The following is a 17,228-nucleotide window of genomic DNA, read 5'->3' as shown; positions in this document are numbered from 1 at the left end:
AACAACCAAAACTCTATTAAGTGAGGCTAAGAAACAGAGATGCCCTTTTCAACCCACAGATGTGTTTACACAGGATACTTACTGTATATGACTCAACTAACACTGTGGTCTCTAAGGCCAGCTTCTGCTCTTGCTCGATATTGTAACCCACGTAACAAAGTTTTTCTTTAATCATGCGAACTGTCTCAAAATCAGCAGAATGGTTGAAGGCATATCCTCGCAACAGCAGCAGCTAGCATTAAAAAAATAAATAAATAAGAAGCAGCAAGTTAATAATCCACGTGAGTAAGTTCCACTGTAAAAAGTTAAACCCAGCCGGGCGGTGGTGGCGCACGCCTTTAATCCCAGCACTCGGGAGGCAGAGCCAGGCGGATCTCTGTGAGTTCGAGGCCAGCCTGGACTACCAAGTGAGTCCCAGGAAAGGCGCAAAGCTACACAGAGAAACCCTGTTTCGAAAAACCAAAAAAAAAAAAAAAAAAAAAAAAAAAAAAAAAAAAAAAAAAAAAAAAAAAAAGTTAAACCCCAGTTGGCTACTAAGACTGCAGGGCAGGTAAAGGTACTTGCTGTCCACGCCTGAATGCAATCCCTGGAATCCATATCAAGGACAATAATGGTATACTGGGGGATACTAGAAACCTTGTACACTGAATGTTTTTAAAGTATCTTATTATTTTAAATTATGTGTATTGTGTCTGTGTGTGGGTATGCGCATATGAATGCTGGTGCCTGAAAGGTCCAGAGGAAGGCATCAGATTCCATGGAGCTACAGCAGTGGAAAGCTGGCCAAAATGAGAACTGTTTCTCTGCAAGAGCAGCACGTGCTCTTGACTGCCGAGCCAGCTCTCCAGCCCCTCGATTGTTTTAGACACTGACTTTTGTGTAAGTCAGTAAACAAACTAAAAACAAACAAAAATAAAAAACCACGAGTGTTTATGATATTTTCCTTTCACTTACCTTGATAAGATACCTGGTAATATCCCTCCCAGCAATATCCAGCCTTCTTGTAAGGTGAGGGAGAGAAAAGCCTTCATACACTGGGCAAATATGAGTTACACCATCTCCAGAGTCCACGACTACACCAGTCAACAAACCTGCACAAGAACCAGGTGTTGAGAGTCAATGCAGAAAAACCAAAGCCAGAAAGTCTCAAATGTAGTAGAGAAGCCACCCCAGAAAAATCAACCAGTCAGTGAGACTTGGAGCAGCACGTCCTTTCTTTCTCTGCTTTTTTTGGTTCAAGACAGGGTCTCTTTCTGTAGCCCTGGCTGTCCCAGAACTCACTCTGTAGCCCAGGCTGGCCTCGAACTCAGAGATCCACCTGCCCCAGCCTCTGAGTGCAGGGACTAAGGTGTGCACCACTGTGCTGGCTTCAGCACTTCATTTCCAATCACAGGCGGAAGCGTCTGTTCCGATTCCTTTCTTCACACTCTTCCTTATTTGTACAGGGTGTACATGTGGAGGAGGGGCACAGGCACGCTACAGCACACGTGAGGTCAGAGGACAACTTATGGGGACCGGTTCTCTCCTTTCATCATGTGGGGCCAAGGGATCCACCTCAGGTTGTCAGGCTTGGTGGTAAGCACCATTATCCAAAGTCATCTTGCCCTGTGTTTTCCTTGTGAGGTTTCTAGTTCAAACAGGGGCTTCTTTAAGAGCTTGGGAAGGAAGACCTGCTACAGTGTCCTTTACAACCTAATCACCCAATTCCCGCAAAGTGAAACTTTCTAAAGTATAATGAATAATTTAGGGAAACAACTGTGAAAAGTGACTATTACACTAAGTTACAAGATGGTAAGTAAATCTGCTAAAATCATCTAGTCAGGCCTGGTAGCTCACTCATACCTGAAACCCAGCTCTCAGGAAGCTTGTGATAGAAGGACTAAAAATTCCAGGTCATTTATCTCAAAAACCTAAAAAGAAAGCAAGGCCAACATGGGCTACAAGGTGAGAGATCATCTCACAAAAAGAAAAGAAAAGGGGGGGGGGGGGAGGGGAGGCTGGAGAGATGGCTCAGTGGTTAAGAGCACTGACTGCTCTTTCAGAGGTCCTGAGTTCAATTCCGAGCAACCATCCATGAGATCTGGTGCCCTCTTCTGGTATGTGTATATATAATAAATAAACAAATCTTAAACAAACAAACAAACAAAAAAACAAAAACCAACTCATTAAAGGAAAGTAAAGACTAGCAACAATCGAGAACTCCCCCCCCCCCCCCATGCCTTCCCCTCCCCTAAAACTCCTCTTCATTTACAGGATGACTAGAGAGTTCCTGGCCAGCCAGAGCTACACAGGCAGACACCATCTCAAAACAAAAGAAAAATACCATCAATAAAAACAAAAGCCTGTAATCTTGAGGAAATGTCTAATACCTAGCAATCCTCCATCAATCATTCTCAGTTATTGACCCCGAAGGAGAAGAACGGCCCTAACTAAAGCTTATGGTAGAAGAGAAACGTCACTAGGGTGTAGTACAGCAACAGTGTGAGCCTAGATGTGTAAGGCCTGGGTAGGATCCCCAGCCAAACCCCATAAGCAACAACAACAATCAAAAAGAGCAAGGGCTGGGCAGTGGTGGCGCACACCCTTAATCCCGTACTTGAGGCAGAGGCAGGTGGATCTCTGAGTTCAAGGCCAGCCTGGGCTACAGAGTCCCAGAATGGCCAGGACCACACAGAGAAACCCTGTCTCCCCCACTCCCACAAAGGGAAGAGAGCTGCTGTTGTGTTTCTCGATTTCCTTTATTTTTATTGTTATGAAGGCAGAGAGTCTCATCCTAGCCAAGAAATCCCAACAGGTGTGCACAAAGTCTGGCTTGTGCTACTGAAAAGCAGAAACAGGGGTTGGCAAAGTGTCTCAAGAGAGTAAAACCACCTTGCAAGGCAAGCCTAGTGACCTGAGTTCAATCTCTGAACCCCACGTAAAGGTGGGAGAAGAGAACCAACTCCACAAAGTTGTCTTCTGATCTCTAAACATAAGCATGGCATTATTATCACCCCACCCCACACACACAAATATTACTACTAATAATAATTTTTAGTAAAATATTTTTTATTTTATTATGTGTGTGTGTGTGTGTGCACACCTGCCATAGCTACAAAAGGGCATTAAAATTCCTGAAGCTGTAGTTATAGGCAATTATGACCCACCCAACAAGAGTGCTCGGAAATGAACCCAGGTCCTCTGGAAGTGCTCTTAACCACTAAGCCATCTTTCCAGTCTACAACAATAATAAAATTTTTAAAGAGGAAAAAAATGTCTGAAAAAAGCCAAGAGTCAATTCTGAGGGAAAATAAACCTTTTCTAGTTGGGCATATTGGGGAAAGCCTGTAATCCCAGCACTTGGAAGACAAAGAGGAGAGGTTCTAGGTCAGGCTGAATGTGCTGACACACATCTCTCTAATCTAGCACTTCAGAGACAGAGGTAAATGGGACCAGCCTGGTCTACATAGCAAGGTCCAGACTAACCAAGGCTACATAGTGAGACCCTAACTGAAAATAATATAGTAGTTGTTTTAGGTCATCCTGGGTTATACTGGAAGTTGAAGACCAGCCTGGTTACATGAGACACTATTTAAAAAATGAGAAAAACAAAACATGTAAAATCTCACACTAAAAAAGTTTCTTACGTATTAATATTATGTATGTGTATATACACAGCACATGTGTAGAGAGCAGAGGATAATTTTGTAGGATCAGATCTCTCTTTCCACCTTTATGTAGGGCTCAGGGGATCAAAACTCCTATCTCCAGGCTCTGTAGCAAACTTCTTTACCTGTGAGCCATTTGGCCAACCCGATATAACTCATGTTTTCCTTTTAAACAGAATATACATTATCTATAATCTAGTTTTATTATTTCCTCATCATCTCTGAATGGTCTTTCTACACTTCTCTTTTTTTTTTTTTTTTGGAGACAGGGTTTTTCTGTGTAGCTCTGGCTATCCTAGAACTCATTCTGTAGACCAGGCTGGCATCTGTCTGCCTCCAGCCTCCCAAGTACTGGGATTAAAGGTGTGCACCCCACCACCCAGCAAAGTTCTTCTTTCATTTATTTCTTTATCTATTTTGCTCTTTTTTCTTACATAAATCTGCCTATGGACATATTACTATAAACATGCTTAATCTCATCTTACATAAATTTGTATGCACTGTCATATCTGTTTATCTTTGATAAACACCAATACATTTATAAATATTCCCATTTTGATATAACTTGTTTTTCCCTGATTAATCTGATAGCCTCGTAACCTATTATACTGCTCCCTTTCAGTCCTGCTCTTTCAGAGAAGAGACTGTTTTGGAATGTAAGTATCCTCATGTACCTGCAGAAGACAGAGGCTTGACTTGGCTGTCTTCCTCAATTGCTCTCTACTTTACTATATTTTAAGTTATTTACTTGATTATTTCTGTGTGTATCTGTGTGCATCGCGTGTCCTCCTTCATCTCTCGGTACCTACTCCTTTGAGGAAGGGTCTCTTTCTGAACCTGGGCTGGTGTTTTCTCTGGTAACTTGGAAGCCAGTAAGCCTCAGCAATCCGCATCCATCAGAACTGGGGTTACAGGGATACGTGGTTTGTTACACGGGTATCTGAGGAAGTTGGGTCTCTTACTGAACCTGAGGCTCACCGATCAGGACAGACTACTTGGCCAACAAGCCCCCTAGACTCCTCCTGTCTTGAGCTCCTCGGTGCTGGAATCACAGGCACGTGCTGCTGAGCACGGCTTTTATGTGGGTGCTGAGGATCTGAACTCAGGTCCTCAGGCTTTTGAGGTTGGCATTTACCTACTGTGCTACGGCCCCAGCCCTGAAGACTGTCTACTGGGAAAAGAGAACAAGGACTCTTAGTGCCATATCCTTTTATCCCTGTCTGTCTGTCTGTCTGTCTGTCTTTTAAATTCCTGCCCTTTCATCTGTGCCTTCTCTGACCACTCAAACTTTGACCTGTGATTTCCCAATGTCAATCAATCTTTTCTATCCACCCAGACCAAACTAAGCACATAGACATATTTTCCTAAAACACCAGGTCACTGCTTATTCAAAACCCTCCTGCAGGTTGGAATGGTAATAGTAGTTGTTGTTCTTACTAAATTTATCTTTACCATGTATTTGTGCATATGTGTGTTTGTGTGTGCACACGAGTACAGTGCCTATGGAGACCAGAAGAGGGGACCCACTCTTCTGGAGCTGGGGTCATAGGTGGTTATAAGCTGCCTGACCGCGGAGCTGGGAACTGAAAGCTGGTCCTTTGCAAGAGCAGCAAAGTGCTCTTAACTACTGAGCCATCTCTCCACCCTTTCTTCCTGAGAATGTTAACCACCCAGTTAGGAAGAAGCATGGCTTCCACTTACTTACTTATTTTGGTTTTTCAAGACAGGATTTCTCTGTGTAGCCCTGGCTGTCCTGAACTCGCTCTGTAGACCAGGCTACCTCAAACTCAGAGATCCACCTGAGTGCCTTTGCCTCCTGAGTGTGGGACTGTGAGGTTTATAGTTATTTAATTAATTTTACTGAGCTATCATCTGTCAAAATTAAGGAGTCAACAGTTACATAAAAATAGCTAAATACAAGCAATTAAGAAAAGTTATCTTGGCTGGGCGGTGGTGGCGCACACCTTTAATCCCAGCACCGGGAGACAGAGCCAGGCAGATCTCTGTGAGTTCAAGGCCAGCCTGGTCTACAGAGAGAGATCCAGGACAGACACCAAAGCTACACAGAGAAACCCTGCCTCGAAACACCAAAGAAAGGTTATCTTGGGCTGGAGATAGCACAGAGGTTAAGAGCACTGGCTACTCCTCCAGGGCCCCTGAGTTCAATTCCCAGCAACCACATGATGGCTCACAGTCATCTACAATGAGATCTGGTGCCCTCTTCTGGCACGTAGGCATACCTGCAGGCAGAACATTGTATACATGATAAATGAATCTTCTTTTAAAAAAGGTTATCTTCTTACTGGATCGAGATTAATTCATAAATTTTACTAGGAAAATATATTAACATCAGTTTTCCTAGAAATTCTTTTAGGGGAGCTAGAGAGATGTCTCAGCAGTTACGAACACTTACTGATCTTGCAGGACCTGAGTGGGGTCCAATACCTACAATGCAGCTCAAAACTCTAACTCCAGTACTAGGGGATCCAATATCCAATATCTTCTGGCCTCCCTGGGCACCAGGCATGCACATAGGGCACATATATATATGTAGGCAAAACACTGACACACAAAAAGTAACTCCTCCTGACCCAAGATGGAATTCTCATCACAGGTTCAAACTTAGACTAAGCCCTTTAAACCTTCTAAAATTACTGTATATGAAAGTAATTTGTAAGTTATTAAAAAATTTTAACTTTAATTTTATTTGATGTGTATGGGTCTTTTGCCTGCATGTATGCCTGTACATTACTTGTGTGCTGGGTGCCTGTAGAAGCCAAAAGTGGATGTCAGATCCCCTGGAACTGGACACCACATATGTGCTGGGAACTGAACTTGGACCCTCTGGGATCAGCCAGTGTTCTTTCACTAAGACATCTCTCCAGTCCCTCTAAAGTGGTATTTTACAAATGAAGTATGGGTGGAGGGAAGGAGGGAGGGGAAATGAAGTGTGGCTCAGGGGGGTCTAAGTGCTTGCTGCCAAACCCGCCGACCTGTGTTTGATCCCTGGGACTCCCATGGCAGAGAGAGAACCGACTCCTCCAAGCTGCCCCCAACACCACACATGCTCATGCACACAAATAGACAAACAGATTTTCAAAGAGTAAAAGTGTCCAAATGCAGACTTATCCAGAAAATACTTTTTTTCACTTGACAGACGTTTTTCCTTCAAAATAAAAATTATAGCTAGATTGTAATCCACCACCTTAAGAGCAAAGAAACTGTATCTATCTCACTGTTTGATAGACTTTCCATATTCAGTAGAATGCAAGACATATTACAATAGGTAACTAAATATAGCTCTAAAAATTAATTTCCATGCCTTTAGTCCCAGCACTCGGGAGGCAGAGGCAGGTGGATCTCTTTGAATTCAAGGCCAGCTTGAGTTCCAGGACAGCCAAAGCTACACAGAGAAACCTTGTCTCAAAAACAACAACAACAACAACAACAACAACAACAAAAATACAGAGAGAACACAGTTCACTAAAACTGACTCAAAAACTAGGAACGTGTTCCAAAACATCTTCTCCTCACCCAACTTATTATGCATTTGATCAGTACATGTGTTATACACACACACACACACACACACACACACACACACACACACACACACAGAGTTTTGCTATGGAGTCCTGGCTGGCCTGGGCTCACTGTGTAGATGAGGCTCACCTAGAACTCAGAGCAACCCACATGCCTTTGCCTCCCTCCCATGTGCTGAGATTAAAGGCGTGAGAACACCTGGATGACCATTAAGATTTTTTGTGCTGACTTAGTTAGGGTTACTATTGCTGTGATGAAATACCACGACAAAAGGCAACTTGGGAAGAAAAGGGTTTATCTGGCTTCCACAGCAGTGTTCATCATCAAAGGAAGTCCAATAAGAACTGAAAAGAGCAGGAACCTGGAGGCAGGAGCTGATGCAGAGGTCATGGAAATGTGCTGTTTATTGGCTTGCTCCCATGGCTTGCTCAGCCTTCCTTTTTATAGAATCCAGGACCACCAGCCCAGGGTTGGCACTACCCAAAATGGGCTGCCACCACACCCGTATCAAGCACTAAGAAAGTCATTAAGAAAATGCTCTATAGGCTTGCATTCAGCCCCATCTTCTAGAATCATTTCCTTTTTTTTGTTTGTTTTTGTTTCTGTGACACAGGGTACCCCCATGTAGCCTTGGCTGTCCTCAAACTCACAGAGATCTGTCTGCTTCTGTGTCCTGAGTGCTAGGATTGAAGGCATTCACCACCACTGCTCGGTTCTAGAAGCATTTTCTTAACTGAGGTCCCTCCCCTCCTCTCAGATGACTTCAACATGTGTCAAGCTGACATAAAACTATCCAGCACACTAATCTTTTAAAATATTTCTTGGCTGGCTGGTGGTGGCGCATGCCTTTAATCCCAGAGGCAGAGGCAGGCGGATCTTTGTGAGTTCGAGTCCAGCCTGGTCTATGGAGCGAGATCCAGGAAAGACGCAAAGCTACACAGAGAAACCCTGTCTCGAAAAACCAAAAAAAAAAAAAAAAAAAAAAAATCTTAAACTCAAGCCAATTCTGAGGATAAATTCTATGTTTATTCTCAATTAAGGTTTAATTTACTTATTTTTGTGTATGAGTGTTGCCTGCTTGTGTGTCTGTGCATCACATGCCTGCAAGTGGCCAAGGAAGCCAGAAGAGGACATCAGAACTGGAGTCACAGACAGTTGTGAGCCCATAGGGGTGCTAGAAATTGAACCTGGGTCCTCTGGAAGAGCAACCAATGCTCTTAACTGACAAGCCATCTCTAGTCCCTCATAATGTATAAAAATTTAAAACAGCTAAAAAGAAAAAAGAACTGTTGAAAAAACTGATGTGGGCTGGAGAGATGGCTCAGAGGTTAAGAGCACTGACTGTTCTTCCTGAGGTCCTAAGTTCAATTCTCAGCAACAACATGGTGGCTCACAACCATCTGTAATGAGATTTGGTGCCCTCTTCTAGTCTGTAGTCATACATGCTGTATACATAATAAATAAATAAATCTTAAAAAAAAAAAGAGCTGATGTCACTTTAAGCTTAGCTCCTTACTTAACAGAGCAAGTGAAAGTGTGCATGGCATTCACATTCGGCAGCTGGCTTGGCGGGTACAGCGCTTGCCGCACAAGCCCAGGACCTAGTCTGGAGCCTGTCAACCACACAAAAAACGGGTGTAGCAGCAAAGGCTGTAACCTCCGCACCGGGAAGTGCAGACAGGAGGACCTTGGAGCTTACAACCAGTCAATCAGGCAACTCCAGGTCAACTAAGGAGGGATGCTGTCTCTAAAAAGGAAGTGGAGAGGCAAGCAGATCTCTGTGAGTTTGAGGCCAGCCTGGTCTACAGAGTGAGTTCCAGGACAGCTAGGACTGTTTCACAGAGAAACCCTGCCTCGAAAAACCAAAAAAAAAAAAAAAAAAAGGAAGTGGTGGAGAATGAGAAAGACACCTGATGTCGACCTCTGGCCTCCACAAGCATGCATCCCTGTATACACATGCATGACAAACTGACACAGACACAGACAATTGTAAAGTTTTGAAGTGTGATCTTATACAAGTAACAGTCTTTCCTTCTTGTTTTTTTTAGATTTTTTTTTTATTTTATCTATAACAGTGTTTACCTGAATGTTATGTCTGTTTATCAGGTGCATACAGTGCCCTTAGAGGCCAGAAGAGGGCACTGGATCCCTGGGAACTAGAGTCATAGATGGCTCCAAATGAAGGAATAGAACCTGAGTCCTCAGCAAGAGCAGTCAATGCTCTTAACTGAGTCACCTCTCCATCCCACCACTAGGGAGGCAGAGGCAAGTGAAACCAGCCTGATCTACAGAGCAAGTTCTAGGACAGCCAGGGCTACACAGAGATGCCCTGTCTCAAAAAACAAACAGAACAAAACACACACATACACGCACGCACGCACGCACGCACCCCTCTCTCTCAGTGTAGTTAAGCTTTACTTACCTTGAGCATATAGAGTCAGAACTGCCTGGATGGCTACATACACACCAGAAAATTGGTAAGTTTCAAACATTACCTGAAAATGGAAGGAGAAGGGAAACAGGAAGGTGGTTTATGCAGAAAACTCTATACATATTTATATACTTCTTTCATGCTCACATGGCAGATCAGTTGATTAGATGCAACCAAAGGACCCTGAGGAATCATCTATTCTAACTAGTTGTCCTCGATTCCAATCATCAGGGCAGAGTTTTGGATACACAAGCACATATACACACCTGAGTCAAGTCTCGGAGCATTTGTAAGTGCTACAAGCAGAGATTTCTGAATATATTATAGACAGTGGCTAATCAGTATGAAAGCAAGCTTCACACAAAAATTTCCTGAATTGATACCTCTCAAAAAAAAAATTACCTGCCTGGGACCAGTAAGATTGCCCAGCCAGTACAGGTGCTGGCCTGCAAGTCTAACAACCTGACTGTGAGCCTAGGACCCAGATGGTGGGTAGAGAAGACTGATTCTCATAAGGTGTTCTTTCACCTCCACACACACAGGGTGGCACTCATTCGTGCCTGTGCGCGCGCTCTCTCTCGCTCTATCTCTCTCTAACACACAAACACACACACAAAAAAAATATTAAAAAAATCAGAATTGCTAGGCAATGGTAGTGTATGCCTTTAATCCCAGCACTCGGGAGGCATAGGCAGGCGGATCTCTTGTGAGTTCAAGGCCAGCCTGGGCTACAGAGTGAGTTCCAGGACAGGCATCAAAACTATACAGAGAAACCCTGTCTCAAAAAACAAAACAAAACAAAAATCAGAATAAAGAAATAAAATGGAAAAAAAAAAAAAAAAAAAAGAAAGAAATAAAATGACATATCCTCTTGGGACCAGAAAAATGGCTCAGGTTCGAAAGCCCCAATGACCCGAGTTCAATCTCCAGAGCCCACATGGTAAAATGTAAAAACCAACTCCCCCTAAAACTTGTCCATTCATGGGCACTCCAGTGTGCATGGGCATATATACATAAACACAACCCACATAAATAATGAAGAGGAAAAAAAAGAAAAGAAGTATCTGCTTATTTCCCCCAACCTGAGTCAAAACTGGTTCTATAACCCCCCCACCCCCCACCCCCCACCCCCCACCCCCGGCAGTTACAAACAAATAATGAAGGAAACAGGACTGGGGATGTAATTCAGTAGAAGCGTTCTTTATAGTTTGAATGAGACTCTGGGTCTGATGAATGAACAGTAAATGAGGTGAAGAAAAAACTGAAACACTAAGTTGTCAGGACGCAGAGACTGCTCAGTGGCCCAGCCCACTGACTCTCCCTGAGTCCAGGTTGTAACTCCACTTCACACTCAATTACACTGAACGGAGCTATTTCCTCGGGCCCTCCCTCATCACACTGTGCTCATTCTCCACAGTGTAGTTCAAAGTTTTCTCCAGTCCCGCCTAGCCCCATGGTCCTGCAGCCACTTCCAAAATAACCATTCAGAGCTTAATATTATTTACAAACTGTATGGCCTATGGTAGGCCTCTTGCTGGCTAGCTCTTATATCTTAAATTAACCCATTTCTATTCATCTGTGCTTTGCCATGTGTTCTGTGGCTGTTATCAGTATGTTGGCATGTTGTTCCTTCAGCGGCAGCTGGCATCTCTCCAGACTTCACCTTTCTCTTTCCTGTCTCTCTCCTTGGATTTCCGCCTGCCTCTAAGCTGCCTTGCCATAGGCCAAAGCAGCTTATTTATTAGCCAGTGGGACCAACATACATTCACAGCGATAGAAAGACACCCCCCAGCACTGTAGCCCAGGTCAGCTGAGAAAATCTTAAATGACTTCTTGTGATCATCCATTGTAAGCACTCATTGACTGATAGGACTATCACTCTGAATACCGAGATATTTAACAACTGATTGCAATGAGAACATACAGAACTGCAATTTTACAACTTTTGAATACATCTTCACCAACTGATTCATCTTCTAACATTCTATTCCAACATCCCTTTAGTAAACAAGTGCTGCTGCTGTGTGTACATCTACTAACAACATGCAGAGTCCTCCAGAGTCCACCATCTCAGTCAGTAACGAGGCTCTCCTCCTGCCTCACCTCAGCAGCCTTTTCAATCTCTTCGGCAGGCTCCTCCCTCTAGCCCCAGACTTCTCAACACTGTCTCCTCTCACTTCCTTGGTGAAAAACATCATCTCAAAGACTTTCGAATTTTTTATCTTGAATTCCAAACTCTTTTCCTGAACTCAGTTATATATACACACAACTTCATTATTTTTTTCCATTAGATCTATTACTTTCTAATAAACTACTTTACTCAATCACCTAATTTTGGGGAGGGGAGTGTTCTCATCTACTAGCATATACACGTTAACTGTCCCCTATCCAACATGCTTGAGACCAGAGAGATTTCTGATTTAAAATTTGGAATATTTGCCTATTTACCAGGTAAATTCCCTTATCCAAAAATCCAAAATTCATGGTCCAAAATTCAAACTCTCATAAGCATCATAAACATGATCAAAAACATTTCAGTTTTCAAATGAACCATCCTCAATCTGTAGTGAATGCAAAATAATCAGGATCTAGGGAGAAATGACTGCTTTTATTTATCCTTAGCAGAAGAGGCAAGAAGAAAAATACTGATTTAACATTCTATCACAGAGATACACATGGATATCCAGCCCATCAAAAATTTACCTCTACAATCTTCTCTCTGTTTTTGGTTGGGTTCATGGGAGGTTCTGTGAGTAGAATTTTGCAGTTTCTGGTGTCTATATTGAGTTTCTCTGGTCCAAATGTGTAGTCCCACAGATGTTTCATGTCATCCCAATTTCGCACTATGCCGTTCTCCATGGGGTAGTTAACTTCCAACATTGAACGCAATTCACTTGCCTCATCCCCGACCATAAGATCCTACAAGACGGGATGGCAAAGCTTTAAAACAGTCCAAGTTTTACTTCAAGAAGCTTTAGAAAATTCTATTCTCGGATTTTAGGAAACTTGGGAATAACTAAATTTTTATTTTTTCTTAGACTTGCAGATCGAGTTTTTTATTCCAAAGTTAAAATTCTTTTCTTTCAAGAACAGCTTACAAAGTTTAATCAATATTTTATGTACTATGTATTTAAATCAATAAATTGACCTTACCTTTAATACATGCTTCCAAAAGAAGAGCATTAGCACAAATAAACCCCACATTTTCATATTTTGAAGGGATTTGTATGAGGTTTCATCTGTTTCTTTTGCTCAAATGTTCAAAAAATAAGTCCTGTGATATGTGAAATAGCACATCAGGGGGAAAAACTTGAAAAATACTCAATGCACACAAGCACATTTCTTTCTACTATCAAAATGATTTTTATCAATGTAGATGCAAAAATCATAATGATTCTTCATTCCTCTATAACAATGCATCTCTCTCTCTCTCTCTCTCTCTCTCTCTCTCTCTCTCTCTCTCACACACACACACACACACACACACACCAATTAACAGACTTCACAAATGTCTATCTATATGTGTATGCATTAAAACAACTCCTATAAAGTTATCCCATGGGCAACATTTTTAATCATGGAGTATAATACTGGAAATCAATGCTATCTTTCATGAAGCACAACACTCACAAACTGTCTCCAATGAGAGCATATTTTTTTTTTTACAAATACTTTTCTGTTTTTGTTTTTTTTTTAAAGATTTATTTATTTATTATGTATACACTCTTCTTCATGCAGGCCAGAAGAGGGCGCCAGATCTCATTACAGATGGTTGTGAACCACCATGTGGTTGCTGGGAATTGAACTCAGGACCTCTGGAAGAGCAGCCAGTGCTCTTAACCTCTGAGCCATCTCTCCAGCCTCCAATGAGAGCATATTTAAGGTGACCCACATTAAAAAAAAAAAATACAAAACTTTGTATGCATAGCAAAGCAAACAAGATCTTAATATTTAAATGTTTTAGAAATCAGTAAACCAAATATTATTTCTACACTGATGAATCCAATTAAAAATTAGTACCAGAAATAGCTACTATTTGGTATAATAAAAGTTCAGATTATGAGGAGATGAAGAAAAGAAACCGCAAAACCAACATGAGAAGATTTAAAATGAAGCTTTATAAACATGACCTTTGGGGTGGGCTGAAGCACAGAGGTAGGCATGTGGAGGACCCTAGGAGTTCAATCTGCAGTGCTAGGGGAAAAGGAAAAAAAACAGAACTAGAAATGTCCCTGAAGAGTAGTTTTAAACTAAAAGCCAGATTTCTGGAAGATACAGTAATGGCAAAAGGAAAGAAGTTCACTAAAACTTTCTATTGCAACTAATTTCTTATAACGTCAATTTTCCCAAAACTAACACTCAAGTTCCTTGACTACTCAGAATCTTCAGGAAGAAAATGAAAAACTGGAAAGACCGACACTTGTGAACTGTGGATAAAGGCAGGCATGGTGAAGTATTTAGGGAGAAGTATACTAGTATCTGTAACTCAGTGAAACATCAAAAACACAAACAAACAAAAACCAACCCAAACCAAACCAAACAAACAAACAAACAAAGCATTTGGATAGATGAATGGGTATGTAGTTAATCAAAATAATAAATGTTTTGTTTTTTGAGACAAGGTCCCTCTATGTAGCCCTGGATGTTCTGGAACTCTGTGTGTAGACCAGGCTGGCCTCAACCATCCTGAGATCTGCCTGCCTCTGCCTCCCCAGTGCCCCTATGCCTGGTTTAGAATAACAGATATTAATACTGGAATCTAGGTGGTAGGTACATGGAGGGTCTGTAAACCCTGTTTAACGTAGCTGTATGTGCTAAACATTTCTTAATTAAAAATAGAGAAAAAAAAATTCTATACCTGCAAATATATATGCTACTTTTGGCTATTAACAAGTACAATTTCATACCAATTTCTGTTACTTATTTGCTCCTATGGTAAGTGTATTTTTCATTGTATTATGGAAGACAACTGATTTCGATAATTGGTTGGTAATCTCTATTATTTCAACCAATTTAGAGTAAGTATGATCAAATTTCAACAGAATACTTACTTTTATTCCTCTTAAGAAGAGTGGCTTATTGCCTCTGAGGTGGTGATGTTGGCACACATCTTTTATCCCAGCACTCGGGAGGCAGAGGCAGGTAGATCTCTCTGTGAACTCAGGGCCAGCCTGGTCTACAGAGCAAGTTCCAGGACAGCCAGGGCTACACAGAGAAACCCTGTCTCAAAAAAAAAAAAAAAAAAAAAGAGCAGAGGCTTATAGCAACTCAAAATAAAAGCCTTATGAATCTTCTTCTAGGGACACACATATTATGGACTATTAACTGAAAGGGACATCTCACATTGAGTATCCTTAGTTTCCTCTGAACAAAAAGGGCCATTTACAAATGGAAATGTTTGCATTCAAGGGACTTAATGAACAACTTGTTGATAAAATTACTTCTTTAACCCTCAGACAGGCCAGAGATGTTGCAGAGTTGGTATAGTGCTTGCCTAGCATGCACAAAAGCCCTGGGTTCCATCCCCAGCATGGTCTGATATCAGGCATGATGGCACACTGTAATCATAGGACTTAGGAGGTAAAGGCAAGAGGATCAGAAGTTCAAGGCCAGCTTGAGATATATGAGACTTTGTCTCAAAAAAAGAAAAAGAAAAAGAAAAAGAAAAAGAAAAAGAAAAAGAAAAAGAAAAAGAAAAAGAAAAAAGCAACGACTGACAGGTATTGTGGCACACACTATAAGGCCTAGGTAGGAAGATGAAGAATGCCAGAGTTCAGGCTCAGCCTGGGCTATATAGGGAGACCAAAACCAACCAGGAGCAGTGGCACAAGCTTGGAGCACAGCACTCGACAGAGTGAGGCACTGATCTACAGTCAGTTCCAGGACAGCAGGGCTACACAGAGAAACCCTGTCTCAGAAAACCAAAACTCAAAACAAAGAAGAGAGAGAGAGAGAGAGAGAGAGAGAGAGAGAGAGAGAGAGAGAGAGAGAGAGAGATTGAGGAAGGAAGATCAGTAGCTCGAGGCGGCTATCCTGGACTCCACATCAAGTTTGATGCCAGCCTAAGCTATGTGAAACCCTGTCTGAGAAAAAACTAACCAACTAATCAAACAAAACCTCCAAACAAAACCTAGATCATATATTAACTCTCCCTTAGAACCTTTCAACTTTCAACAATGCTGCTAATAACCTAGCTCTGCGGTGGTGGCGCACACCTTTAATCCCTGGATTGCGGAGGTAGGCGGATCTCTGTGAGTTCAAGGCCAGCCTGGGACAGATCAAGTTCCAGGATGGCTAAGGCTGGCTACACAGAGAAAACCCAAAAACAAACAAGCAAGCAAGCAAACAAACAAACAAATCGAAGACTCTTAAGTTCCCTCCTCCCTTCAGAACCAGCAGGAAATGCTCAGAGCAGCCTCAAGTTTTTACTGTTGCCCACCACTGGACTTCAAGCCTAAACCTCACCTGGTCCCTGGAAACTCACAGTAACTGAGACACTGGGGAAAGCCAGTTACTTAGTATAGATTATATTTGCCAAGAATAATTTTGAACAATGTCATTCTGAACTAGAAAATAGAAAAAAACACAAGCTTTAAACCACAATTATATCCCTAGAAGGAAAGTCTATGAAACCAGGGAAGTGGAGGTTGGCGTGAGGGTTAGAACGGGCTACATCTCAAAACATGTTCTTTCTCTTCACCCAGCATGTGGAAGATTTTACTTTTATACTGAAAGAACAAATGTATTTATAATACCAATTAGATATTCTATTTCTGATTTAAAAAGAACTTTAAAATTATGCCTATACTATTCTCTACAAGTATACCCTTTCTAAAAAAATCTCTTTAGTATTTAAAAAATGCATGCTCTTTTATTCAGAAAAAAATTAAGAATTTCCAGACTTAAAGACTACCATAGAAAAATGTAATAACACAGTCAAATGTCTGGGACAGGCCCAGTAAGCCTCTAGTTTGTTTGTTTGTTTGTTTTATAAAAGGGAGGGACTATGCAAAGGTACTTACTTGTCTCTGTGTGTATGGGGCGTGGCCTTTTATTTGTGGGAAAGCCTGAGAGGTATGTTACTTTTTTCTCATTTATTTTCAGATAGTGTCAAATCTACTCATCAGTAAGGATGACATAGAAACAGATTTTCTTTTATTTCTTTTTTCACTTATGATTCATGTATACATTAAAATTCTACGCAGTTTACCAAATACATATATGTTATCATACTGGCTGCAAATATATGCATTCAGTATAATAGGTAATACAGAACATCAATCAATAAACTAAGTGTCCAAATGTAACAAATTCAACCGTTTTCTGTCTGTATCACATAGCTACTTCATTTCTGTATTATGCACACCACATTCCATTTTAATTACAACATTCATCTACAAAAAATAAGGAAAACAATTCAAAACTATGTTAGTAATTAGTTCTTGTTTGGTTCATTGTATGCAATCAAGAAAGTACAGGACTTTATTAGTTGCTACCAAACTGAAGAAATGAAAAAGGTTAAAAAATTAAAGCACTTAAAACAAAAATATGGATTTCCCCCTCCCCAATACTGAAGGGACACAAACAACAGCTACTGTCCCAGCAAG

The 17,228-nt window shown here is 41.4% G+C and overlaps 1 protein-coding gene across 1 annotated transcript in view; it reads right to left on the bottom strand.

Moving 5' to 3' along the window:
• The window catches only part of Actr2 (actin related protein 2), a 50,170-nt gene that overhangs the window by 17,355 nt on the left and 15,587 nt on the right, over nt 1–17,228 (bottom strand). The window contains exons 3-6 of the mRNA XM_059275396.1: nt 12,325–12,540; nt 9,613–9,685; nt 955–1,091; nt 83–232 (exon numbers count right to left, since the gene is read on the bottom strand). Of these exons, the coding sequence (XP_059131379.1) occupies nt 83–232; nt 955–1,091; nt 9,613–9,685; nt 12,325–12,540 (576 nt within the window). The remainder of the gene's footprint in view (nt 1–82; nt 233–954; nt 1,092–9,612; nt 9,686–12,324; nt 12,541–17,228) is intronic.

This window comes from Peromyscus eremicus, chromosome 10 (genome assembly GCF_949786415.1).
Source record: "Peromyscus eremicus chromosome 10, PerEre_H2_v1, whole genome shotgun sequence".
NCBI lineage: Eukaryota > Metazoa > Chordata > Mammalia > Rodentia > Cricetidae > Peromyscus > Peromyscus eremicus.
This window is presented reverse-complemented; position numbering and strand designations above follow the sequence as displayed.